Source organism: Grus americana, chromosome 1 (assembly GCF_028858705.1).
Source record: "Grus americana isolate bGruAme1 chromosome 1, bGruAme1.mat, whole genome shotgun sequence".
Taxonomy (NCBI): Eukaryota; Metazoa; Chordata; class Aves; order Gruiformes; family Gruidae; genus Grus; species Grus americana.
In genome coordinates this window covers 194,583,863-194,610,748 of record NC_072852.1, presented here as the reverse complement: position 1 = coordinate 194,610,748, position 26,886 = coordinate 194,583,863, and the positions used below count along the sequence as shown (strand labels likewise).

General features: G+C 43.5%; 1 protein-coding gene across 4 annotated transcripts in view; it reads left to right on the top strand.

The window, feature by feature from the left end:
- The first annotated feature begins 9,976 nt into the window (after positions 1–9,976).
- The window catches only part of KL (klotho), a 52,458-nt gene continuing 35,548 nt past the window's right edge, over positions 9,977–26,886 (top strand). For all 4 annotated transcript variants that reach the window (XM_054807273.1, XM_054807281.1, XM_054807255.1 and 1 more), the window contains exon 1: positions 9,977–10,733. In XM_054807273.1, coding sequence (XP_054663248.1) covers positions 9,993–10,733 — 741 coding nt within the window. In that variant the 5' untranslated portion in view covers positions 9,977–9,992. The remainder of the gene's footprint in view (positions 10,734–26,886) is intronic.

Sequence of the window (26,886 nt, the reverse complement as noted above, 5' to 3'; positions counted from 1 at the left end):
CATTGATGTGCCAAGATGTGTTTCTTAATCACTGTGGCATTTGTGTTACTCCTACAGTCAGCTACCAGCATTATAACTGCTGCATAGCTCCTCCTTCCTTATTATATTGCTCATCCTTCTTCGATTTGCAGCAGATATGACACTGTAGAGGTGAATCAGAGTAGCTGGTGGAAATCTAATCACTGAGAAAATCACTTGGGAAAATTCAAAATAGTCTCATAAACACTTAATCTCACAGAACTGAAGTCAGTGGTAGCACATACAGCTTCCTGATTTGCACCTGTTGTTTTGGTCTAAAGAAGAGGTTGTAAGTCCATCACTTAAAGAGGGCAATAAACCTAAACCACGTAACCTGGCTCCTGCTCAGGAAGAAGTATTAAGATCCTGACACTGTTAACAAATAATGTCTCTAATTTCACCCTAAGGAAGAGATGGGCTTCTTATTGCTCAATGATTAAACCTCCTGTGATTTCAGATGTGGGTAAAGCAAGACCTTATCATAATTATGGTAGTAGATGTATGATGTATTAGAATGTTATTAATCGTGTTAAGATAAAAATTTCTATCAGAGAACTAGTAGAGTGAGATTCAGTTTGAGATTCAGGCAGCTAAATAACTTCAACAAGAGCTGGATGATGCAGGACCCACAGAGGTCCGACCGTAGCAGACTGTAACTGGAGAGATGAACAGCCACTGTGGTCAGGACTTCCATCCTTACCCATGGCATTGGGCACCATTCTGAATGTATGACGGTATCCTGTTTGACTTCCAACTGCCATTACAGGACGACACAGATGTCCCACATTCGGCTGCCCACAGGAAGGTAGGTGGTGTCACTTGACCACCATTGTGTCGTGCCATAGAGTCACCATGTCATATACGCAAAGCTGATAGATATAACACAGGATCTACAGGAGACCTGTATTGTTTCACAATATTAAGTGGAAGACAGGTGGAGTACCTAGCCAAAAGTCATGTCAACTATATGTGGGCAGCTGAAATGAGCCCTCTGTGCAGTATTGGCAACTCCCGTGCAGACGTGCCAGACACCATGGGCTGCTGGAGATAGAACTAGACATACATGTTTGGGCAGGTGAATCTCTCCTTGGTGCTTACCTTAGGGTGAACTGAATCACACTCTAGGCTGCATGTATTACATTGGGTAGATCTCCTTGAACTGTCATGGGCTCAATTCAGTTACCTAAACATAGACATCTTCTGAGATGCCCTGTGCCCCCTAAAATATTAACATGGAATTGCCAGATGGGACGCAAGACCAGTAACTTCTGAACTGGGAGCCAGAGGTCTGACAGGGTACACCAGAGTTTCTGCAATGACAAAAGATGCCTATGTTTAAGCTACTGAATTAGTTTCTCAGCTTACATATAGAAAACTGTAAGTAGACAACTACATTCAGGTGCCTTAATCCAAAGCTAAGTTCCACCCTTAGTTCATCAGTTTTGTTAGTTGTGGAAGGCTACAAGCCAGATAATTTTTGCAGGGGTCTCCCTCTCACTCTCAGAACTCTTTGATATTTGAGGGATTACTGACTCCAAGCACTGCAGGAACCACCACCTGCTCGCCCAAGGTGCTCCTGACATCCTCCAGCCAAGCTCCAGAGCCTGTTTTGATGGCCCAGCTTGCTTAGCCGTGCCCAGCCCCACAGCTCAACTGAGCACGGGAATTCTCACAGAGGTTTCTTTGCTCAGAAATGGTAGATGTGTATGGTAGACACGGCACAACACTGCACTGGGAAAACATAGCAACGATTTCAGCAATCTGAATTCATAGAATCCAAGCCCTCTTTATACACATTTAATGAGTCCTTCATAGGTTATATCAAGCATCCTTTTATTAGCCACCATATTCTACTCTGCCTCTTTTATGCATTAATTGACTAATTATGCCTCTTTTATGCATTAATTGACTAATTTTTTTTTTTTCTGTAAGGTAAACTTCCAGGCAAGCTCCAGTGATTACCAGCAACATGTGTTTACTTTAGGTTATACACCTTTATGTGCCATATTTGGATATTTTCTGGTCTGCACATCATCCTCCCTACATGACATGTATCCTGTGTAGGCTTCTTAGTTCTGTGATAGACTACAGACATCCCGTGTGTTAATCTAGTATCTGACAGTCTCAAGTTTCTCATTAATTAGCTGCCCAGCTACAAGCTTTAAATTTCATAGCTGCAAGCCTTCATAGAAGTGCTTTAGTCTCTGCTGCTGGCGCACACACAGGACTGAGGTGGGTTGACCCTGGCTGGAGGCCAGGTGCCCCCCAAAGCCGCTCTGTCACTGCCTTCCTCAGCTGGGCAGGGGAGAGAAAATATAATGAAAGGCTCATGGGTCGAGATAAGGGCAGGGAGAGATCACTCACCAGTTACCGTCATGGGCAAAACAGACACAACTTGGGAAAATTAATTTAATTTATTACTAATCAAATCAGAGTAGGATAATGAGAAATAAACCCAAATATTAAAACACCTCCTCTCACCCCTCCCTTCTTCCTGGGCTCAACTTCACTCCCCGTTTCTCTCCCTCCTCCCCTGATCAGCAGCACAGTGGGACAGGGAATGGGGGTTGTGGTCAGTTCATCACACGTTGTCTCTCCTGCTCCTTCCTCCTCAGGGGGAGGACTCCTCACACTCTGCCCCTGCTCCAGCCTGGGGTCCCTCCCACGGCAGACAGTCCTCCACCAACTTCTCCAACGTGAGTCCTTCCCACGGGCTGCAGTTCTTCATCAACTGCTCCAGCGCGGGTCCCTTCCACGGGGTGCAGACCTTCAGGAGCAGACTGCTCCAGCGTGGGTCCCCCACGGGGTCACAAGTCCTGCCAGCAAACCTGATCCAGCCTGGGCTCCTCTCTCCTCAGAGCCACAGGTCCTGCCAGGAGCCTGCTCCAGCATGGGCTTCCCATGGAGTCACAGCCTCCTTCAGGTGACTCCATCTGCTCCAGTGTGGGGTCCTCCATGGGCTTCAGGTGGATCTGCTCCACCATTAACCCCATGGGCGGCAGAGGGACAGCCTGCCTCACCATGGTCTTCTCCAGGGGCTGCAGGGGAATCTCTGCTCCAGCGCCTGGAGCACCTCCTCCCCCTCCTTCTGCACTGACCTTGCTGTCTACGGAACTATTTCTCTCACATATTCTCACTCCTCTCTCCAGGTGCATTTTCTCTTGCGCAGCAACTTTTCCCCCTTCTTAACTTTGTTACCCCAGAGGCACTACCACTGTCGCTGATGGTCTGGGCCTTGACCAGCGGTGAATCCGTCTTGGAGCCAGCTGGCGTTGGCTCTGGGGGAAGCTTCTAGAAGCTTCTAACAGAAGCCACCCCTGTAGCCCCCCTGCAAGCAGAACCTTGCCACGCAAACCCAATGACCTAGCAAGAACCTGCAGGTATTCCTCCAGTCTTTCCATCACTTGCCAGATCACTTGCATAGCTGTTGCTTTTAGAAACCTACAGGCTGGTGACTGCCACTTTGCAGTGTGATAGGTAAAAAGCTATTTCTTCAAAGACTGTTCAAAAATTGCAGGAAAAGTACAGACAAAAAAAACCACCAGAAAAGAACCCAAAACTTAGTATGGAAATTATCTGACTTTCGTTTTTTGAAGTAGTGCACCAATTCTTCTGGATAGCAGCTGTGAAGAAATGCTTAATGCAAAATGCTTTGGCTACTGGCCACGCATCTATGCTTTCATGTCTCAGAGGTGAAATTCATTGCAATAATCCTTGAAGGTTTTTTTCTTTTATTAGAAAGGTCTACTTTTTCAAGACTGGACTGTTGCAGCATACTCTGTCTTGGCCTAATGTGATTCAACTCCTCAACCACATTTGAAGAGGTAGACCCTAAACTGTGCATACTTACTCATTTTGTAATAGATGTCTTGACTCCCCTATGGTTTTGACCAATCTCAGAAACACAGGAGTAAATCCTTGTTAGAGTATCTGGGAATAGCTCCCAAGTACATTTATGAGAGTATGAAGCAGCACTAAAAGACTAAATGGCTTCTCAGTTGACTGTAAGTCACATTTCAGTACTACACACTTCATATACTACAGAGACTGAGTTTTTCCTGTTCAGTCAAAATTGATTTTGTATAATATAATAGTTGTGTTTATTAAAGATCATCACATGCTTGTAGCCCTGAAAAATGTTTTTGCGTTTGCAGCCAGTGTTGCATGTGCATTTAGTAACGCAGCAGCATAGTGCAATATAGTTTAAATGACTAGTTTACAAAGTTTGAGCTCGGTTCAGTTTAAAATGATAGAACTCTTAACTGCAGAAGAGTCATTTAGGCAGAAAATCTTAAAAAAAATTAACACACTACAATAGTTCTTAAAACCATTCCTATTTCTTGGTGAGCCAGTCTTTGCCTTGCAGTAAAGGAGACCAATATTGGCATGAGCTGAAAGCAACAAGAAATAAGTAGCTGAACTGAGGTGTCATTCAACTGCTTATTGAAATACAGCTTTAGCAAGCACTAACTTGTCCTGCTGTAAGATTTTAGCAGGCATAATTCTTATCAATTTACCTATGGAAAGTTATCTAAATATAGGATGATAGAAGTAATTTTGCAGGATATTCTTCCCTGACTGAATTAAATGCATAAAAAAATTCAAATTTCATGTACATAAAACTCAGCATTACATTTTCATTTTTTAATAGTAGTCCTTTTTATTTCCTCATTTAAGCCCCCATGGATCTTTCTTTTCATAAAAGATGTGGCATTTTGCCAGAGGTTTTAAAATAGTAGGAATTTGAAGAGTGAAGGGAAGTGCTTCAGCTGTGCCTGAACTGAAGAGATAGGATGACTGTATATGAAAAGTCACCACACGTGTCTCTAGAGTGCTGTCAGCTCTAGACTGAGCCACAGGATTCAAGCTTTCGAGCCATCCTGTGGAGACTGAATGAAATTGGTTTTAAAATGATAACAGTGTATCACAAATAGAAATTAAAATAGGAATGAGAACAGTGAAATTATGTTTCTGCTCCTTTTTATACTGCATCAGAGACCACAAATCGGGATTTTCACAGGTATGTACCTCTTAGGGTTGAGCTCCAGTCTATCCAGATCCCATCTAAATTGTTAAATCTATTTCACCCCTGTGAGCGATCCAGTCCCACTGTTTTCCGGGATTTTCTACCCTAAAAGTGCCAAAACTCATTAGGCAACTCTCTGCTTGGTCTGTAATTTTCCTGGACACCCACCTTCGCTTGTTGACACAGGCTTGGCAGACCCTGGGGAGACAGGCCTATTTCTTCAACCACCACAACCAGGGTTCAGTTCCTGTCTAAAACACAGTTGAAGCTTGTGGCTCATGAACTGCATGGCTGAGGTAGGCAAGGAGCACTCTTCTGTCCTCTCTCCAACATCTTTGACTCTTCTCCCGCATTTCTGGACCCTTCTTGCCAGCCAGGACCATGTCCCCTGCCCAAGACAGGAAGAGCGAGGCTGTATCCACCTCTTTACTACCTCCCTTCTCAGGAGAGAGGCAACTTCTTTTCCCTTCTGTCTTTGTCCATCCCTTCTTCCACCAACTCAGAAGGCACTTTTGAAGACAGGGAGATCACCTACAAACTCTTGTCTCATCATCTAGATAATGGGGAGGTGTTTGTGGCCTTCCAGAAGTAAGAGACAGTATTTCCAAGATGTAATTTCCAATGAAATGGCATTCCAAGATGGCGTTTCACCTTTCTTCCCATCCTCATCACCTTCTGTGACTCAGGGTTTGAAATGGGTTTACTGATTCCGCTGAAGGAGGGTTTGCAAGACTGGGAAGGCTGCGCAGCCCCTGCCATCCAGGTATGAGGAAGCATCCAGACACCACGTCCCCTCCTAGGTTACAATGAGATCATCATCCCTGCCCCAAGTGAATAAAATATAAATTTCTAGGCTTGCCTCGAAGTTACTGCCTGTCACCCTCCAAAGTAAGAAGGGCCAAAAGAATTGGAATGCCATTTTTCCTTCAGGATTTACCCACTTCTTGGAGACACAGTTACAGAAGGGTAAAGAGAAACCAACTGGAGTTTAGGTTTCTAATTTCCCACCTCACACTAGATCCTACCACAGAATAAAGAACAATTCAGAGTCCTTTATGGGATAAAAAGAATTTGTCACACTTGAAAATGGAGATGACTAGAGTCCCCAGGATTCAAAAAAGGCATTTCAGGTTCTTTACTGCCCTTTCCAACTACAAAAAAAGTGGAGATGAGAATGATTTGGTACTTATGGCTAGAATAGAGGAGGATTTGACATCTTCCCAAGCATTTTTCAGCACTGCACTAATTCATTACACCAGCAGGCATATTTTGGATCTGACAACACCATGTTTCTCATTTCAATACCATCAGTTACTAACTGTCTTTAAAGTCATTTTGAATGTACAGTGAATGCATATAACTAGTGTGATCAAGAGAGAAAGAAGGAATAGGTATGGAAGGCTGTATTTTTTCAAGAAAATTAGACTTGCAACTTCTTCTCTGAGAAAATTGAGGAAGAGCTTATTTGCCTGGTAGGCCGTGATGTTCTGGCAGGGATGAAGGTGGTAAATCTAGAATGCTGTTGCACAGCTTTCCACTGGGAACAGCTATTCATCAGCAAGTGGAAGTAAAATTTGACAGCTTAGCAGTCTGCATTTAACAGACAGAATAAAGAAGTAGTATTGTTATGCAGTGATGGAAGCAGTAGAGAAAATGCTCAAGTCTACTTCATGTGGTGATTTTTTTAAGCACTGTCCCCAACTGGTAGCGAGTACTTTCATGTCTTGAGATGAAATGCTGAGAGTGTAAATCTATTGCACAAGGCTATTTTCAACTGACTGTATGGTTGTATATTTTTGGAAATATGCTTGTGAATAGAGAAGGGGCATTAAAACAGAAGATGGCTGTTCTAGGCACTGAGACCACTTGTTCTACCACAGTGAGGAGCAGAGATGCTACCAGTGCAAGGCTGCTAGCTCTTCTGCAGAGATTTTAAAATGAGGAAGGGGTTTGCTGCATTGAAGCCAGTGTATGATGTGGCCTCAGGAAAAGCTGTTAAATGAATCTGAAGAAGTAATAGAGTTACTGTACCTAAAATTAGGTATCCCAGAAGATCCAGCCTCTTTGGTGTAGAAACAGAAATGCTCAGTCAGAACACTGTCAAATTTGATTGCATGAGCTGACTGCATAGCTAGCAAAGAAAATCTCTGCACAGCCTGAATGAAAATTATATTGACACTTACAGTATCCATTATATGTATTATCAAAAGTTTAACGTTCAGTAATCACCAATTACCAATACAAAGAGACCGAAAGGTAAATTCTGATCTGCCAGCCTGGGGCAGAGTTGGAAGTGTGCTTGCTCAGCAACACAGACACGATGAAGCCATGCTTTGAACTGAAGGAGCAGTGAGGGAGACCTGGATGTCTGTAAGTGTTTGGCTGACCTTTCTGCATGGTTAATATTGCACAGAGTTTGTTAGACTGTCTGATAGGAAAAAAAAAAAAATGGCTCAGAGCAGTGGTTGATTGTGTTGTCCTAAACCATGAAAACAAGATTTGTCTGTAAGAAAAAATCAAGGAATTGAAGACCACAACGCATGTTTTCTGACATTTGCACTAAAAAAAAAAAAAAGTTTTCATGTGACAGACATACAGGTGAAAAGACAGCTTTGTGCCAGCAACTTATGGCAAGATTTCACCCCTCAAAAATATGCTGCTTGCCTCAGGAGCACAGTCACTGTAGGCTTTCTGGAGAGTTTTTGGGGAAGGTAGCCACCTCCAGAAGTTGACAAAGATCCTACCTAGGCTGACTTACACTAACACCATGAGGCTTGCTTTCCTTTAACTGTTGAGAAGCTCTGGAAGAAATGAGCTCCAAATGAAGAAGCTTCAGTTAAGTGCCTACTTACTGGTGCTGCCTAAGTATAAATAGGATTGATCTAGGTTTTAGTTAATAATTAGCAAATTAAAAAAGAATCTCTTTTGTCCCCAGATACCCAATGAAGTCTTTTTTCCCTTAAATGTCAGCAATGGCCTTAGCATCACTAATACCCTGGTTTAGGCTGAGGTATTTCTGAGGCATGCCTCTGCATCCCGATTTTCAAAATACTTAGGCAGCGAACTCCAGTGAAGGCATTACACTTCCACTGAGATCAGGTCAGTAGCTGACCAGGAGCCTGGCTCTTCACTCCTTGCACGAAGACAACTGCAGGAACACTGCTGTGCATTTAACAACTAATCTCCAGCTTCTGCAGGTAACTACCAGGTGATGCTAACACCTTCTTCTCTTGCTGTAGCTCTGCTGCTGGAGCTCAAGTTGTCATTTACTTACACTGTAATCAAAATTCAGCAGCTTCTCAGACTGTATAGCAAACTCACTCCTGAGTGATGACCAGCCCTGGTTCTGGGCCTGCCACCACCCTGCTCCCACCTCACAAACTTCTTCCCTTACGGAACGGGTGTCAATGGAGCTTCATCCCTCTAGCATGGGAATAAATCGATCACCACTAATGGAAGACTACCTGCAATTCTGTATACTAAATATATGGTCTTTTCCTTAAAACAGTGCAAACCAATGCCTGAAACATACTAAATCAGTGCCGAAAAGGTTGAAGTTGGAAGTTCTAGAAATAGGCAAAGCAAATGCCCTGCCTGCACCTGCGAGGTGCGAGAACCCATCCTGCACACTAGAGAAAACCTTCAGTGGATCACAATTGGCGCTTAAATGCATCGACTCATTATTAGCGATTACCTGTAATTTTCCCTGAGGGTGTTTATTTTCTAAAAATAAAATGAAATCGTCTCAATGGCTTCCTTCTGTAGTTAAACAACAACTTTATCTCCTGGGAATATCTCCCTGTCCTTACCAACTTGTCTAGTAGGTGTGTTTTATTCTTAGAAGTCCCAACTCATGTTAGAGTCCACACAACTGAATAACCAGGTTTTTGCAATGTTGAGCCAGTTCTCATTTCGCAGTGCTGGTCGAATTGTTCTGTCCAGAGGATACGGAACAGCAGCCCAAGACCTGCCTTTAAAGAGAGGTCCGTGCATCACACCCACGGGATAGGTTAAAAAGTGTAACTCAGTAATCAAACTTAGCTCGATTTGTTTCCTCCCCGAAAGATCTGTGAGGCATTTCTAATTGGAACTTGTTTTGCATGTGGTAAACAACCAAATACACCGACCTCCTACTCCAGAAAAGAAAAATGTTATTAGTGGGAGGTGACAGTCCGTGAATTACTGGGGGGGAGGGGGGACAGTGTATGATGTCCTTGCACGAGTTTCTCTTTAATTAGTTAAATGAGCGATCGCAGCTGCTATGTCTCTTGCCAAGGTAGCACGAAGAAAATACTGGGTGAAGGAAAAATAATTTTTATTTCCTTGTTGTCGCCCCCCCCCCCCCCGCCGCGGATCGCTCCCTCCCCTCGGCCCCGCCGCAGGGGCTCTGCCCGCCGGCCCCCTGGCTCCCCGGCGGCGGCACTGCGGGGGTGGGAAGGGGGCTACGCGCGGCTCCCCACAGCGGATGGAGCCAGCCGTCGAGTCTCTCCGTGGGCTCGTTCGTTTCAGGAAAAAGGTGCCGGGCAGCGGCGAGGATCCCGCCTCCGACGGGGGCACCTGAGCCGCGGCCAGGTGCGGACGGACGGCGCAGCGGGCGGAGGGCTGCGGGGGCCGGTCCTGCCGCCCGCGGACGGGATCTCAGCCCTAAGGGGCTGAGGGTTACAGAGGTGACCCCAAAGAGCAGACAGGGTCCTCGTCTCCCTCCAGGAGCCCCCGCCCCGCTGCCGTCTTCTCCTCCCCGCCCGCCCCGTCTCACCCCGTGGATCCCGCCCCCGGAGGCAGCTCTCCCCCGAGGGAGCCGGGCGGGAAGGATGCAGACGGCAGCTCCGAGGTAATTATTAATAGCCGTGCCCACCGGGGCGGAGGGGGGGAAGGGGCGAGGTGAGATAAAAGGGGGCGGCGGGGGGCCGGGAGGAGGGAACCGCCGTCGCGGAGCCCCGCCGGGAGCATGGTCCGCTCCCCGCCGCTGCCGCTGCTGCTGCTGCTGGGGCGGCCGCTGCTCGGGCAGCCAGGGCAGGGCGCAGACACCTGGTCCCGCTTCGCCCGGCTGCCCTACCCGCAGGACCAGCTCTTCCTCCACGACACCTTCCCCGACGGCTTCCTCTGGGGGGCGGGCAGCGCCGCTTACCAGACGGAGGGCGGCTGGCGCCAGGGCGGCAAAGGCCCCTCCGTCTGGGACACCTTCGCCCACCGCCCGGCCACGCCGCCGGGGTCCGCCGCGCCGGGGCCGGCGGGCGGCGACGTGGCCAGCGACAGCTACAACAACCTCTTCCGCGACACCGAGGGGCTGCGGCGCCTGGGGGTCTCCCACTACCGCTTCTCGCTGGCCTGGGCCCGGCTGCTGCCCAACGGCACTGCGCCCCTCAACCCCGCTGGGCTGGCCCACTACCGCCGGCTGCTGGGCCGCCTGCGGGAGCTGGGCATCGAGCCCGTCGTCACCCTCTACCACTGGGACCTGCCGCAGGGTCTGCAGGACGCCTTTGGCGGCTGGGCCAGCCCCGTGCTGCCCCAGCTCTTCTGCGACTATGCCGAGCTCTGCTTCCGGCATTTCGGCGGGCAGGTGCGCTACTGGCTGACCATGGACAACCCCTACGTGGTGGCCTGGCACGGCTATGGCACGGGGCGGCTGCCACCCGGCGTGCAGGGTGGCCCAGGCCTGGGCTACCGGGCGGCCCACCACCTGCTCCAGGTAAATGGCGGGTGGCGGGAAGGGGCCCCGGCAGCTTCTCGGCCTCCGGGTTTTGCTAAGGGTGCGGAGGCTGCCCTCAGCCTGCCCTGTGGGCAGACCTGTTGCCTGGTCACCCGCTGGAGTGGAAACCAAATCAACATGCCTGACGGAGGATGGGCAGCTGATTTATGGGTTTAAGCTGTCAAGGCTCATAGGTGGGTGCCAGGAACTTTGCGGTCATTTTGAGTTAAGGGAAATGCACTGAGTTAAAGTGTTTTCTGTATTCTGCCGAAATGTTCAGTCCTGCCGCCAGCACTTGCGAATGCAGGTCTGGGTGGGTGAGTTGGATGCATTCAGCTGTGCCGGTCCAGCACTGGCTTACTAAGGTTACTGTGGAAATGCTTAATAGGACTGTAAAGAGAGTTAATGTGTTTGATAAAAAAATCTTACTGAGTTTATGGAGATGGTAGATGTGGATGAGATATCATACTGAGAGATCTTCTTGACAGAGTGTGGGGGTTTTTTTGAGTGTGAACACTTTTTGGGAAAAAAGACCCTCTGCTCCCTAGCTAGTCTAGTAAGTGGCATAAATACGTAATTTTTATGCAGTGTATCTGTATAGGGTGTAATTGTAATATTTGCTGGAAGTAAACATTGCCCATTCTCAGGGAGATTTAAGCAAAAGTGTGTACAAATCATTTCAGTGACAGGGGAAAGGATTCAGTCTGACCAGAATGGTGTGGCCACTAATGCATGATCTATTGTACCTTAATACACGTTCACAAATTCTGCTAATGTCCATCTGCTCACTGTACACTTACCGGTAGGAGTTATATCCTAATGAATATCGTATATGAGATGTGAACACCAAAACATCTGATGCATGCCTTATTCAACTTTTTGCCACTTTCCTGCATTACTTTTGCATTGTTTAGTGCTACAAATAAGTCAGGAGAAAACATAGGTGGGGAGAAGGTGAGTAAAATTTCAGATTAAATTCCTGGTCCTGAAACCTTTGAACTCTACAGTTAGTACGTTGGGGTGTACGACCATGTTTCACACTGTGATTGTACAGTTCAGTGAACTGAGTGAGTCTGGTTCTTGAGTAAAGTTGTTCCTAAACTTCAGCACTTGCAGGATTAGCCCCAAATTTTGCAGAGAGGTTTCATCACCTATCAATGATCATTATGCTTTTCATACAGTCACTGAAGAGTTGGCAGTGAGTTATTTGCTATACTTTGCATAGTCACTCTGAAGGCAGCGGGGCTGTGCACAATGGGATGGATTGCTGGCTCAGTGCCTGGGGTGCAGAACACAGGGAGCAGAAGCTCCATTTCTCTGTCTTCCTACAGATAACATAAAAAAAAAAAACCATTAAAGCTGCAAATTTGAGCACTCAGGTTGTCAGACCTTGGAAGGCACAGACTTCCCTACGCTATATAAAAACTATAATTAAACGAGGAAAGTCTACCTATACTTGGTTTAGTGACAGAACCTCAGGATTAGTTTTGTCCTAGTGACTGTCATTGAAGGTTTTCACAATTAGTGGACATTTCTTTTTACACAGCAGTGTAAGGCATCAAGGTGTCATTTTTTTCCACATTTCACGAACGAGGAACTGAAACACAGATGCAATTAAGACCCAAAGTGTCCACTGATTGTTAATGCCCTTTTCCTGGCATGTGATCTTTTTAGAATATTGGTTATGTTACACTTTCAAATCACCTACAGAGAAAATCACCTACAGGGACATGCAGTTTATGCAGAAGAGCTCCCATCCCTGACTCCTCCAGGTAGGAGTCTTCAGGAGAGGCAGAGATAGAGCCTAACTCTTCAGGACAGAGAAGTGAACAGCATTAACACTGAGATCCTCCTTTTCCTTCTTACATCTCCGTAGCTATTGATACTAGACCTTTCAACTTGTGCAAGCAACGAAATAGGAAGCTACAGAATATGGCTTCTTTGACTACACAGCCTGATATCCATAGAGAAGGTGTACGTAATCGTGTAATGAAAGATTAAGTTATACTGCATATGGTAAGGAGTGAATTACATTTCCGTGTGCAAATTAAATTCTCCTCTTACATAATTCTTGAGTGATTGACTTGACAACTTGAATAATGTTCCTTAATGTGTATCTGTGGGTTGCATATAATTTTGTAGGTGAGTTTGGTCAGTTGTTCTCAGGAGCACACGCAGCCTTGATTTGGCTCAGAAGGCTGTACAGTAGTACTGCTTCATCACGTAACCTGGAGGATGTGCGCGGCACCAGACAGTGCTGCCGGGAGATTCAGTCCTCACTGCCCCACCAGGAAAGATGTGGTTGTATCATCCCCACAAAACAAACCCCTTTCAGCTGCCTAACCTTTTGCTGTTTATGTCTTACATTACCCAACAGGTCTGGTCCCAGGTTTCTTCCTAATCCTTTTTCCTTCTCCGTGGCATTCTTGTCTCTTTTGTTTCCCAGGGAAACTGAGCTTGCAGAACATGTTTGTTTTTTAAAAGATAAACCATGTTGACATAAATGTTTGGTTCTTAGCAAATGAGCAGACTAACTCTTAATATGCATGTTTTCTGACTTTTTTTCTTTATTCACAATATGCAGTTTTAAGCGTCTTCTTTCTGCATTTATTCAAACCAAAGACCCTCATAAGTGGAAAGCTTAATAGCTAGTGAAAGCTGATGTCTACTAATTTATTTTACCGGATGCTAATTACATTAAAAATCATTTACTTTAAGTTCTTTACAATTCAACAGATATGAATGTGGATTTGGGGCTCTGTCTTTCTGAGTTATTTATTATCTGAATAAATAATCAAATAAGAGTTTGATTCAATTCAGGTTGTTCAATTCAGGGCTGGTGAAAACAGGGCAATGAAGTTTGATCTGAATAATGATGTTTAAACTGAGCTTGAATGGATTTCATCCTATTGTACTGAATTTTTTAATTACCTTTCATTTTTCTGAACTTCCACAATTGAGTCATAAGAGGTGCCAAATGGACAGAGTAAGAAACACTTTTTATAAAGAGTGAGGAAAAATAATGTAAAAAAAAACTTGTAAGAAAACACATTTTATGAATGCATCCTTGGTTTGTTATTGAGGGACGTTGATCAGTATTCAGTGAAAACTTCACCCTTTTATAGTATTTCCACTGACACTTGTCGTTTTTGACATTTCTAAGCCCTTCAAACGTTGTAAGAAATGAAGGAAGCTGTACCCGTTTATTCACAAAATAAATTGAATGGATCAAGTACAGTTCATAAAAGTTGGCTTTCTCCTGAGTCAACAGCCAGAAAATGTAGTGCCAGCAATCTGTCATGTATATGATGCCTCTCTGTCTCCAGATAGGATTGAGAGAGGTCATTGTATTATGTTCTGGTTTTTGCAAATGCATTTTTTCATTACTGGTTCACAGTATATTGTCTGAGTTGAACATACTTGGATTTACTCAATATAAACAGCATTTGCAGAAACAGAAGAACATGTTGTTTCCCCAAAGAAGTGAGTGGAATTGCTGCCTGGAAACCAGTCACGTAGCAACAGACTGATTTCTATTCCAAAACTCTTTCCAAAACAAAAGGTAAGTACTCTTTTGTTGACCTTCAGTGCTAAGCCTAATAAAGTATCAGGAATTGCAGCATAGGAGAATGCTTGGTGTATATTGTTTCTTTCAAAATTCAGCCAGCCTTCAAACTTTCACTTCAACCTCAGTGCAAATGGAGTGATTTTGGATTTTCCTGAAAGTAGCATGGCTCATCATAGTTGTGAAGACATACAGAATTTTTAGAAAAAGGAAGGAATAATTCAAAGTAATAGTATTTTCATTTCTTTTCCTGTTCTTGCTTTTTAAAGACTTAATTCAAAGAAGTACAAAGAAGAAATCAGTTCTGTTTCTGGTTTTGAGCATCAATTGGGTAGTATATATTTGCAAAGAATTTATTGCAGTAGTGATTATTCTAATCACTAATCATTTGAATCAGGTATCTCTCAATTGTCAGAGATGACAAAAAAGTGCAGTCAAACCACTGAGCAAATTCATAATTAATGCTGCGGTTTTCCATGCCGGTAGCTACGGATGGTTGTACTATGTTCACAAGTTATATTAAAAGCTATAGCATACCTTTCTCAAGCTTTAATCATCAAAAGAAAAAAAAATAAATTGAGTTTCATTTAAAAATGTGATAAACAGAGGAGTTTGGGTTTCAAGGATGCTCATTTTATTAAAATTAGCTCCAAACATAGAATATGTAACTTTCCCCTTGCCATTTCTACCTGAATGCATACACATTTGCAAAAGAAATGTTGTTTTCAAATAGTCCACTGTAGCAAAAAACCAGTATGTTATCGTTACAGAATACTTTGATCTTATAATTATAGAAATATCAGGACTATGTAGAGAATAAGGTGTTACCATGGAAAAGCAAGAGTGGACCTCCCTCTAGTGTAGGGGTTCTATAACTTGAAAAGCTTTTTAGACATTATAGGAAACCTTACAAAAACTCAACAGGCTGGACCTGGAAAGGCTACACAGGTGACTGAAGTGGGATGGAAGGAGAATTTGTGTGTTCTCTGTGTGGAAGAGCATTGTCAAGCCTGTAGGTATGTTAAGTCCCACTTCCACTCTTTTGCTGTTCATTATGAGGATGAGGATTCATTGAGGGTCCCTGTTCATTATGAGGATTTAGTGCTTAGTAGTTGTGGCTTTTATGGCTGTGAATCTTTGTATTTAATTCTATAGGCAGACCCAAATCTTTATTTTCCTATCTCATTTTAAGTGCCACGTGCTTGATTTTTAATTGTTGCAGTAGCTGTTGCTGGAGGTACCTAGGTGATATTTCTGGTTCCTGTCCAAGGTAATATAGTATGCTTCCTTTTTAAATAGCATGCTTTTCATTTAAGATCAAAGTTTTTATTTAACATGTTGGGCAGGGCTCTGCTCAGTGCCAAAAAGATAATGACTCCTGATTAACAGTAGTTTGATATAGATAAGGGCCTTTAGATAGGCAACAAAAAATTCACATCTCATAAAGTCTCACTGGGTAAATGAGTGTAAAGCTGTCTGCTCCTTGATACTCTTTCTTTTTGCATTAATAAACCCTCATAAAGTATGAGACATTTTTGGTTCTCCCCTTCAACCTCTTTCCTCAAGCAGAAGAGATCCTGTATTTGTTGCAGTTTTGGGGGATCTGAAGTGACGTGTGTGGGAAGGACTCGTGTTACTTTGTATGACAATCTTTTCCAGTTTGCATTTCATCTTGTTTCTGTGGAAGGTTTCCCATACTTAAGGTAGTTGATGGGCATAATTCCTACTTGTACTTAAGGACATTGTTCGGACCTGGAAAATAAAGCCTAGCCTCAATTTTTGCAGAGTGAAATATATATTTTAGTTTAAGATAGTTTACCATTTTTTAGTCCCTGCCATTCCCTTTTGACCAAAAGCAAGAAGCTCTTAGAGCTTTTCCTGCGGTAGGTCAAGTAGAAACTCCTATTCTGCAACTGTCAGCAGGTGAAAGTGCAGAGACAGCCTTTTCTGTTAGAAAGTGTCATCTTCTGTGAGGAAGAAATGCTCTGTGACATAAGAGAAGGTTACTTCACTTATCACATGCCCACCTTCCAGAAGTCAAATTCTGATCTCTCTTGCTTTGGTAGAAATGAAATCAGAATAGGACTCTGGCAGTTCTTTGGGCAATTACCTTAACTTTGTTCCTCATGTTTATTAACTCTTTATTTGAGTAGCAGGATACAAAACTGGGAGGTAGTGGCCGATACACCGGAAGGCTGCGCTGCCATTCAGTGAGACCTGGACAGACTAGAGAGCTGGGCCAAGAGGAACCAAATAAAATTCATCAAGGGCAAGTGTAGGGTCCTGCATCTAGGGAGGAATAACCCCAAGCACCAGTACAGGTTAGGGGTTGACCTGCTGGGAAGCAGCACTGCAGAGAAGGAGCTGGGAGTCCTGGTGGACAACAAGCTTTCCATGAGCCAGCAATGTGCCCTCGTGGCCAAGAACGCCAATGGTATCCTGAGGTGCATTAAGAAGAGCATGGCCAGGAGGTCAAGGGAGGTTATCCTCCCCCTCTACTCTGCCCTGGTGAGGCCACATCTGGAGTTCTGTGTCCAGTTCTGGGCTCCTCAGTTCAAGAAAGACAGGGAACTACTAGAAAGAGTCCAGTGGAGGGCTACAAAGATGATGAGGGGACTGGAGCATCTCTCATGTGAGGAAAGGCTGAGAGAGCTGGGTCTGTTTAACCTGGAGAAGAGAAGACTGAGAGGGGATCTCATCAATACCTATAAATATCTAAAGGGTGGATGTCTAGAGGATGGGGTCAGACTCTTTTCAGTGGTGCCCAGTGACAGGACAAGGGGCAACGGGCACAAACTGGAACCCGGGAAGTTCCATGTGAACATGAGAAAAAAACTTTTTCACTGTGAGAGTGACCGAGCACTGGGACAGGCTGCCCAGAGAGGTTGTGGAGTCTCCTTCTCTGGAGATACTCAGTACTTGCCTGGATGTGATCCTGTGCAACCTGCTCTGGGTGATCCTACTTTGGCAGGGGGGTTAGATGATGTCCAGAGATCCCTTCCAACCCCTACCATTCTGTGATTCTGTGACTGTGTGATTCTCTTCCCAGTCTACTCTGGGGAACAAAAACATTTTTTCCCTTATCTTTCAGTATTTGTTCAACTAGACAGAAGCAGTGAATATGTCTGTACAGCTGGTAGTACCCTTGGCAAGCAGTGACCATTAGGACAGTGAATAGAGAGCAGTGCAGGGTGTGGGTATTTGGAGATGTTGCATTTTGATTATTTTTGGTGACTATGATGCATATCCTTCTTACATTGGGAGAAGCAGGAAAGACAGACATGTGCATGTAGATGCTCTATAGGTTGCTTACCTCCAATTTGTAGAATCTTGTGGTTTTCTGTTAGTAGTTGGCAGTTTGAGGGGTGTTTGCTAATCCTTGCAACTGAGTGTGTGATTTGTGTTTGGTTGTTGCTGATGAACAGTTAAACTGCTGAGCCTAATCTAAAGGTGCAAGGCTGATCTTAGCAAAGTTTTTAAAAAGCCAAGAAGCCAACAATCGAAGGAGCCTGCTTGCACAGACTTGTAGTTAAGAAATGTACACGAGGAGATTTTCTTCTTTCTTTTCATGATGGTAAAAGTAAAGAAGAGGCAACGGTGAAGAAGTGCTTCTGAAGAAGTAGTGGATGTGACCTCGAAATACATATAATTTCTACAACCATGACAGGTTGTAGAAATTATAGGATGTGTGTTACCTGTTTTAAGTACTAAATAAAAACTACTCATGCTTGAATATTTGCCTGCCAAAGCACGTAGAAGAGTGTCACAGGTAGAACTGTGAATGCTGATTTTAGATTAAATCATAAGAATGGAACAGAAGAATAAGGTTGTAGACAACATCTCAGGATGTTTAGGAAATTTCCGAAATGAAGACTTGACAGATCTCTGAGGGAGAAGGTGACCCGTGGAATATGACCATGAATAAAATGTGAAAGAAGAGACTGACTTCTGGAGGAACAACTGAATTACTTCAGAGAAAATGTGCCAACAGAAAGAGAAGGTGGGTTTTCAGGAAGGAAGAGTAACTAACTAAGCACAAGAGGAGAAAGAGATATTGGCCATAGCAAGGGACTGGAGCCTTTGGTAAAATGGGATGAGTAGGAGACAAATGATACCAAGGAAGGGAAGGAATTAGATTCACACTGATGCTCTCTGTAAATACTCCTGAATGAAAGTATCAATGACAGGAAGAAAATTTAAAGAGCAACACGTGCACACAGAAAAAAGGATAAAAGTTTAGTATCAATAAAGTTAGATTGACTCTTAGAAGTCATGGATAGCCCTTGGAGGAAAGAGCTTCTGGAATAGCCTTTCAGTATTAATGGTAGGAACAAAGATCTTCTGTAGAGCAGTTTGGGAAATGAGACTCTTGATGTGTTTGGTGGCAGTGCAGGTAACTACTTGGAAATGTATATTCTTCCTCTTTGCTTGCAAATTCATAACAAAATGATAATATGGCATGATTTAAACTCTGAGAACGCAGTTCAGACGAAGAACGAAATGCACTCTATATTAACAGTAAACAGTTTGTTTAGGATATCAGCGATGGCAACTTCTGGCTTGCTCTGGCAGCTTCAACTCTACTCTGAGAGCACAAAACACTCATAAGAAGCCTGGTCTGTTAAGTTTGTGGTGTGTCTCCCTGAAGATTTGGCAGGGAGGGTCCTTTTAGATGCACACTGGAGTAAGAGAAAGCAATTTAAGAAGGCTGGGGAGTGCTGTGAGACACCCTGCGATGTGCTCTTCAGCAAGAGGGTGAGCTGACAGGGAGCCATGCACATTTCCAGTGGACTGTCACTTCGGTTTGCACATGATAATTTTGACACTTGCACTTTAGGTCTCATGATAACAGCTGAGCTTTGACTTCTGTTTTAGTGAGCTTATCACATCCCTAAAGACAACCAAATGGTTTAAAATTGGCCAGGAGAGATTATACTGTGGAAATGCCTTGTTATTTTGTGAGTCCAAAAGTCAACCCAGGAATCCTTTTGTAGGTTAATCAGTTTAACACCCTTACTAAAGGCTAGAAAATGTTGGCACCAATGGGATTATATCTTACAAGCTAATTGCTTTTACAGTTGAGAAGACAGTAGCATCTGTTTGTTTTGATCCTGCTTCTAGAAGAGACATCAAATGGTCAGGTGGAGGGGGAGGTCGAACTTGAAAACACATTCTGGTGAGAGTTCACTGTGATTTTCCGATGCCTTTTCTCAGTCAGCTTTTTTCTTGTTCTTTTGAATATGTAGTAGCTCCGCTGGATCAGTTGTTTTTCAGAGCTGAGGGCAAAGTTTACTCAATTTGTTTATTTAACTTTCAGCATTTTAGGAAATAATCTCATTTTTTGCTGCAGGCATGGAACCGTTGAATGTAGTTATTGATTAATTATTCTAATTGCAGTTCCTTAACTCAAATATATATGGAAATGGTAGAATTATGCAGCATTTATTTTCTTTTGAGACAGTAGGTTGGGAATATATTGCATTGTCAGGCTGAGTGATTATTTTTTGTTTTGTATTTTGTAAGTACTACCATTTTGTTTCAAAATCAATTCAATAATTCTGACCTCAGGTTTGAAATGAAAGTTCAACTGGCTCCTGACTGCACAATGATGACATGCTTTTTGTAATGCACTTATTTAATTCTGCATTTCTTTTCCTGTCATAGTACGATGTTAGCTTGGGTACAAGCAGTGTTTGCAGAGAGAAAGGCTGCCACAACAGAATGACCATCACCAATTAAGTATTCCATCGGGAGGCAAAATCCAAGCCAGAAGGAGTCATAACAAAACATGGGGTGATAGGAAAGAGAAGTAGTGGGAAAACGGACAATGCATGAGGAGTTGGTGAGATGTGGGGGTGGCTGGCTATGAGTGGGAATGCAGGAGCTTGGTTTGTGAGACAAAATTGCATTTTTCTGTGTATATTGAGAATTTAAAATTAAACTTGATGTGAAATAAAATGGCCTGGAGTCCCCCAAAGATGAGTTGTTCTCTGGTTCATTTTTATTTATAAATGTCATATGATTTTTTTTGAGGAAGCTGACTCGTGTTTTAATGAAATCACAAACCATGCTTCACGGTGATGGAGCCTAATTCCAGGAGTCTGTCTTGGCTTATGGCGTCGACTTGCTGCCCTTGCATTGCCACAAGCACTGGAAATGGGGGACACAGTGAGCGGCCTGCGAAAGAAAGGAGGGATGCTACATTAAGTCTGGGTTTCTCAAAGGAGCTTAAGGAAAATAAGCGAGAACTGAATTTTCCTTAAGCTTTTTTTGAGAATCCCATCACTTTTGAGCAGTTAAGTAAATTAGCAAGTTGAACAGATGCATTCCTTTTAACATGAGGAAAATGTGCATTCCCATAGTCAAGTAGCACCTCTGTCGTGTGAAGTGTAAGACCTTGGAAGTGCACCGAAGGAGTTCTTGAACTCATTTTGTCATCCTGCTTCTGCTCCCAGCCATGAACATGCCTCTTGTTTTGAATGAGAAGGGAATATTGGGGTATACCACACAATGCAAGGGAACAGAGCTGCGGACTATGATTCAGCCACAGTTTTGCATCTTAATAATATGCTTGGTTGTATAAAAAAATCCCTCTTCTTCATAGTCAGCTGTGATTACTACCCCCTGTCATATCAGCTAGCATTTTCTCAGCTCCTAATACCTCCTGTTTTCACAAAGTAATTCAATGTAATTAGAGCAAGTCAGAAAGATCTAAAACCTGTGAAACTGGAATTTGCTGATTCATTGAAATTAAAATATTTGAGAGACACTTCAGTTTCCCAGAAAAGGTTGAGCACTAGGGGAAATGAAAGTCAATCATTTTATTTTTACTTTGCCATAGAAATTCTCGGTTTTCTATTTTGATGTGATATTGGAAAATTTCTTTTTCATACAGTGAGTCAGTCAATTATTTCACATGCTACCTTCTGTATTCTTTCATTGAATGAGTGCCCACTGCTTCAAAATGGGTCATTTTACCCTTGTGAAATTGCTATATAATCAACTGACTTCTTGAAGCTGCAGATTGATGCCTTTTATTCTTTGAGGAAAGAAATAAAACAGTCTTAGAGCTGTCAGGACAGAATTCTTGCACCATAGTGGTTATTCTGTGTCTCATATTTGTAGCTGGGCTGCTCATGCCACTTTTGTGTGAAACTGCAATTGTTCAGTCATTTATCCTGCTCCTCTTTCCTATTTCTGGTGAAAAAAGTGGTACTTGAAGGAGGTGGTTGCTTAAAAGGAGAGAAAATACTAACAAAGGCATTAAATCAGCACAGTTATTCTGAGTCTGGATGTTAGAACCAGCAAAGTGCAGCACGGAGCAGCTCAGAAACGACATTTTTGCATAGCACAGCTTAGGGTAATGAAATAGAGACCACTTCAAATTGGTTGGTGGTGAAATGGTTATAGAAACAGGATTGTTAACACTAAGCCATGAAACGCAAGAACCCTGAACTACACCAGTCAGATCTCACTTTACCCAAGTTCAGCTCTTCTGCAGAGGAATGTTTCCTGTATAACTGGTAATTTGGAATAGGTCTGTGGAAACCAGAGGGGGCGAGTGTAGGTATGGATGCGATAGTGGTGCTGGCCTGTGGGATGTGGTTTTGGGGGCTCTGGACTGGTGGTCAGGAAGGAATTTATATTGTCAAGGAACAGTGATGTTTCTTGTTGGGCCTCTTTTTTCCCCCCTCTCTGTGCCATGGAAGGTGGCCGGTTTCCCAGGATCATTACGGCATTTTACCTAAATTTGCTTTCTGTGGCAAGGGTTTAGGGTTGTAGTGATATCTTTGTTCTTTCCTGGTTTATTCCTGTGGTCCATTGTGATTTTTGGACCATTTGGTGTTTTTTCTTGTATTAGAGGTCTTGGAATATGTTTTGTGGCTTGTAATGCCATGAACATGGGAAAATGGGGATGTATGGTAGTTATTGTGTAGTGTTTGGGGCTATAAGCTTTCTACGCTACTGCAGGCAATGAAACTTGGTTATTCTTATATAGAATCGTAGAATCATAGAATGGTTTGGGTTGGAAGGGACCTCAAAGATCATCTAGTTCCAACTCCCCTGCCATGGGCAGGGACACCCTCCACTAGACCAGGTTGCCCAAAGCCCCATCCAGCCTGGCCTTGAACACTTCCAGGGAGGGGGCATCCACAACCTCTCTGGGCAACCTGTTCCAGTGCCTCACCACTCTCACAGTGAATAATTTCTTCCTAATATCTAATCTAAATCAACCCTCTTTCAGCTTAAAGCCATTACCCCTTGTCCTATCACTCCATGCCCTTGTAAACAGTCCCTCTCCAGCTTTCTTGTAGGCCTCCAGCTATTGGAAGGCTACTATAAGGTCTTCCCAGAGCCTTCTCTTCTCTAGGCTGAACAAGCCTGTCTTCATAGGAGAGGTGCTCCAGCCCTCTGATCATCTTTGTGGCCCTCCTCTGGACTCACTCCAACAGCTTGATGTCTTTCTTGTACTGGGAACCCCAGAGCTGGATGCAGTACTCCAGGTAGGGTCTCATGAGAGCGCAGTAGAGGGGAGAATCACCTCCCTCGATCTGCTGGTCGTGCTTTTTTTGATGCAGCCCAGGATACGAATAGCACACATTGCCTGGTCACGTAGAACTTCTCATCAACCAACACCCCCAACTCCTACTCCTCAGGACAGCTCTCAATCCATTCTCCTCCCAGCCTGTAGTTGTGCTTGGGATTGCCCCAACCCTTTCTCGGTGCCCATGTTATGTTTCTAGTAAGATTAATTATTCACCCCACCATGAGTAATTCACCAACGTTTTGTGCAATAGCTATGCATAAGTTTGGGAACCACTAGCCCAAAGCCTCCATTTTGTGTCTCAAAATCTTTAAAGGCTAGAGTATGCCGAGAAGACAGATAGGCCGTATGTGTAATGACACATGGAGTCTGTCCAATGAAACCACTGTAGTTCTGCACTGGTGGAATGACACTGCCAATGTAAATGCTGAAAAACTGTAGATTATTGGAACTGTAGCATAATGTGGTAGTATGGATACAGATAAATACCTTTTCTAGCTGAAAAATTTGTCTTTTTTTTTGCTGACTCTGAAATGGATGGGTTAACAGTCTGTGATAGTTTGGGTTGGAAGGGACCTTAAAGATCATCTAGTTTCAAGCCTCCTACCATGGGCAGGGACACCCTCCACTAGACCAGGTTGCCCAAAGCTCTATCCAATCTGGCCTTGAGCACTTCCGGGGGGGGGGTATCCATAGCCTCTCTAGGCAAGTAATAGATATGCAGGTAATTTTTTAATGAGTTTGTCTCCTCCAGATCAAGAACAGAGGAGAGCATGCAAGGAAAACCAGTGTGCCTAATCAAGGGTGGACACCGCCAACACAGAAACAGTCTTTTTCAGTGTCAGTTGGCCACCAGCTCTCAAACTCCACTTCATGGAGCTAATAGGACAGTTGGATGGGGATTAGAGCCTGCAGAATCTCCACATTCACCTTTGTGTATAGCATGAAAATAATTTGTTGGTATTGACACTGGATACAACTGGGACAGTCTTCAACCTGCGAATATTATCAATAGCAAATTTGTATATATCCAACAGCTGAAAAAACAGTGTTAAACTATCTGAGATTCATGTCCACCCTGAGTTACAGCTGTCAGCATCAGGGCATTTTGCTAGTTTTAGTGAGGCTGGAGCATGGAAAATTGCTCCTGCACCACAGTTTAGCAGCATCATTGTGCTGTCTTCCAGGCAGTGTTTGCATCAGCTCTGAGTCAGTTTGGCATCTGCTTGGCCTTTCAATAGTTGGCTTTTCAAAAACCATTATAAAATGTGGTCTAGTGTAAAGATATTTCTCTTAAAGTGGTTTGACAGCATTCCCAGTGATCCCAGAGGGAAGAACAGCTAGGACTTGTTCTCCAGCCCTGAGCCAGCTGTCACTGGGCTGACCAGGGGTGTAGCTGTGTATACTTTGGCTCTGCACCACAACTAGCAAGTGAAGACATAGACTAAGCTGTCCTTGGCTGCCTCCAAGCCTTTGACATAGAGCCGCATAGTTTGAAGTGGTGAACCAGGAGCTCGAGAGTCATACAACAGTGCTGTATCAGGGCTGATTGGTGATGGCTGGATGAAGATGGAGGAATGCAATGCATGTGTATTGCTAGGTGGATGCTTCACTGCAGTAGAGCCATCTTCCCTGCAGGCTGTGGAAATAAACACAGGGGAGAGCAATCACACTTGAGCTAGTTTTAGACAAGTTCAGCAGAGATACCTACATTTGAGCTCGTCATCGCAGAGTCCTTTTACAGGTAATGGAGAGAAGTGAACATGGTGTCTCTCATCTTAAGACAAAAAAAAAGAAAAAGAATTGTCCCATTCCTGTCTGTGGGGTACAGACAAAACCTGTGGTGACAAACTCAGACACAGACTTTTTGTAGACAGACTTTTACAGTTAGTCAAATGAGGATGGGAAGAGGTGAGTAGCTGACAGAGGAAGGGAGTACTGAAGGGCTAGTTCAAGAAGTGGCTTGAGATACTTTGTGTTCTTGTGACTTCTCAGGTGGAGGACTCTGACATACGATCTGGATCATAAGCAAATTTTGCCTGTCACCTATTTCAGGCATGTGATATCTGTGGGGAAATCTCGTGCTCTGCCCTGGTTTTCCTGAGCACTGAGCTGAATCTTCTGACAGTGAAGCAGCTGATGCATGTCAGCACGTTGCTCCCTGCAAGGGTGGTCAGCAGTACCTGCTTGGTCCTGTAAAGCCAGAGCAAGCAAATGGCCATGGTGTCCCATATAAGATCTCACGGGCATTGAGTAGCCCCATCCTGTGGCTCTTCACTCCCTTTTGCCTGTCAGCTGCCACTGACCCACCATGACTGTTGAAGTATGATGAAAGCATTTCATCCCTTTTTCAAAAAAGTAAAGAGAGCAGTCGTTGGAAAAAGTAGTTTAAATTTTTTTTTTTTTTAAATTAAAAACTTAAAAATTAACACAGTCGACTTTTTCGCCCTAGCTGGAACTGATATGCAAATAGAAACCATATACTAGTTGTCACGGTCTCCCTGTGTCGGGAAACAAAAGATGTCTCTTTCCTTTAGGGCTCTATTATTTTCTCCAAGGAAGTTACTGAACCTCATTTTGATTTAAGTAATACAATAGATATTTACTGAGTATGATAAGCAGCAAATTTAAAATGTGCATTAAGTCTTAAAAATTAAAAAAATCATTATTTTAAAGCAAATCATAAGATATCCTTCAGTCACCTGAGGAAAAGTAGCGTAAGGAAAGACATAGAGCCATTAGGTAGCGGGGAAGAAGATAGGATTAAAAAAAATGTACTTCCAAAACCAATTACTGCTTTTTGTCTGATCTGTCAAGAAGGGCGATCATGTTGAGCACTGGGATTCATAGACAGGAAAGGATAATGAGGATGAAGGTTAGATAGATGTAAATAACTACGGGTGCAACAGACACAAACACCATGAATTTACGGTGTCAAAGTCAAGCCAGACTCATCTGATAGTCTTCTGTGATAATTGATTATCTAGAGAAAGAAAATATGATAAACCTAATCAATCTGTATTTTCAGAAGGACACTTGAAATGGTGGCACGTGGAGAATGACTGTTTAAGTTCAGGAGGAAGGGAATTTTCAGCAGTAGCTAGGAAATTGCTAAAGCAAATACCAGTTGCACTGAAAGCAGAAGCATCAGGCTCAAGGGCAGTTCCTAGCTGAACTTTTAAATGTGCTTTAACTCTCATGCTTTGGCGCAGACTAGGATTGCACTAATTAGAGCATGAGCTAAACTTGAGGAAACATTGCCAGTGCAAAGGATAATCAGGATAATAAACAGATGAACAGAAAGACTCATAATTTTTTTTCCATAAGAAGAGAACTTGCTCATCACAGCATGACTATCAGATGCCAATATAATCCAGCTGTGACAAAGACACATTTGTTTCTAGTCTGTATCAGGTGATGTTTCCAGCAGAGATGAGGAATTACCTTACTAGAACATGTCTTATTTACCTGAGCAAGAAGACTGGGAGAGGATATGCTTCCTGTCTATAAACAGATCAATGGTAGAAACAAGTGAAGGAAAATAACTGTGTAAACCCAGGGAAAGTTTTGATGCAAGAACCAATGTGTTTAGATTGAACATGAATAAATTTAACCTGAAAATCAGAAAAAAAAGGAAAACATTTGTGAGGTGTGATTCTGTAGTCTTCCAGAGAGAACAGTATGAAGAGAATACCTAGCCAATGTTAAAGTGAATCTGGATCAGGTTATAAATAGGATTTGTGCCATATATACCCATAGCAGCAGGGGGTTAAACCTGATGCCCTTGAGGCTCTTCTGAATTTTATAATCCATTTTTCCTAATCCTTGGCAGACTGTAGAGACAGGATCATAAAGATGGTAATTACTTTTCAGTAAAGTATTTTTGTATTTCTGTGAAAATTCACTGAAGTCAGAATTCTTCTTACACAGTAATATGACTAATCACAGCCTTCTGGAATATTGTATCATTTCACAAAGCATTTCCAGTGCCTTCTTCAGAATGTTTTATGTGAAATCCTCTGTTGGGTCCACAGTGAAAGCAT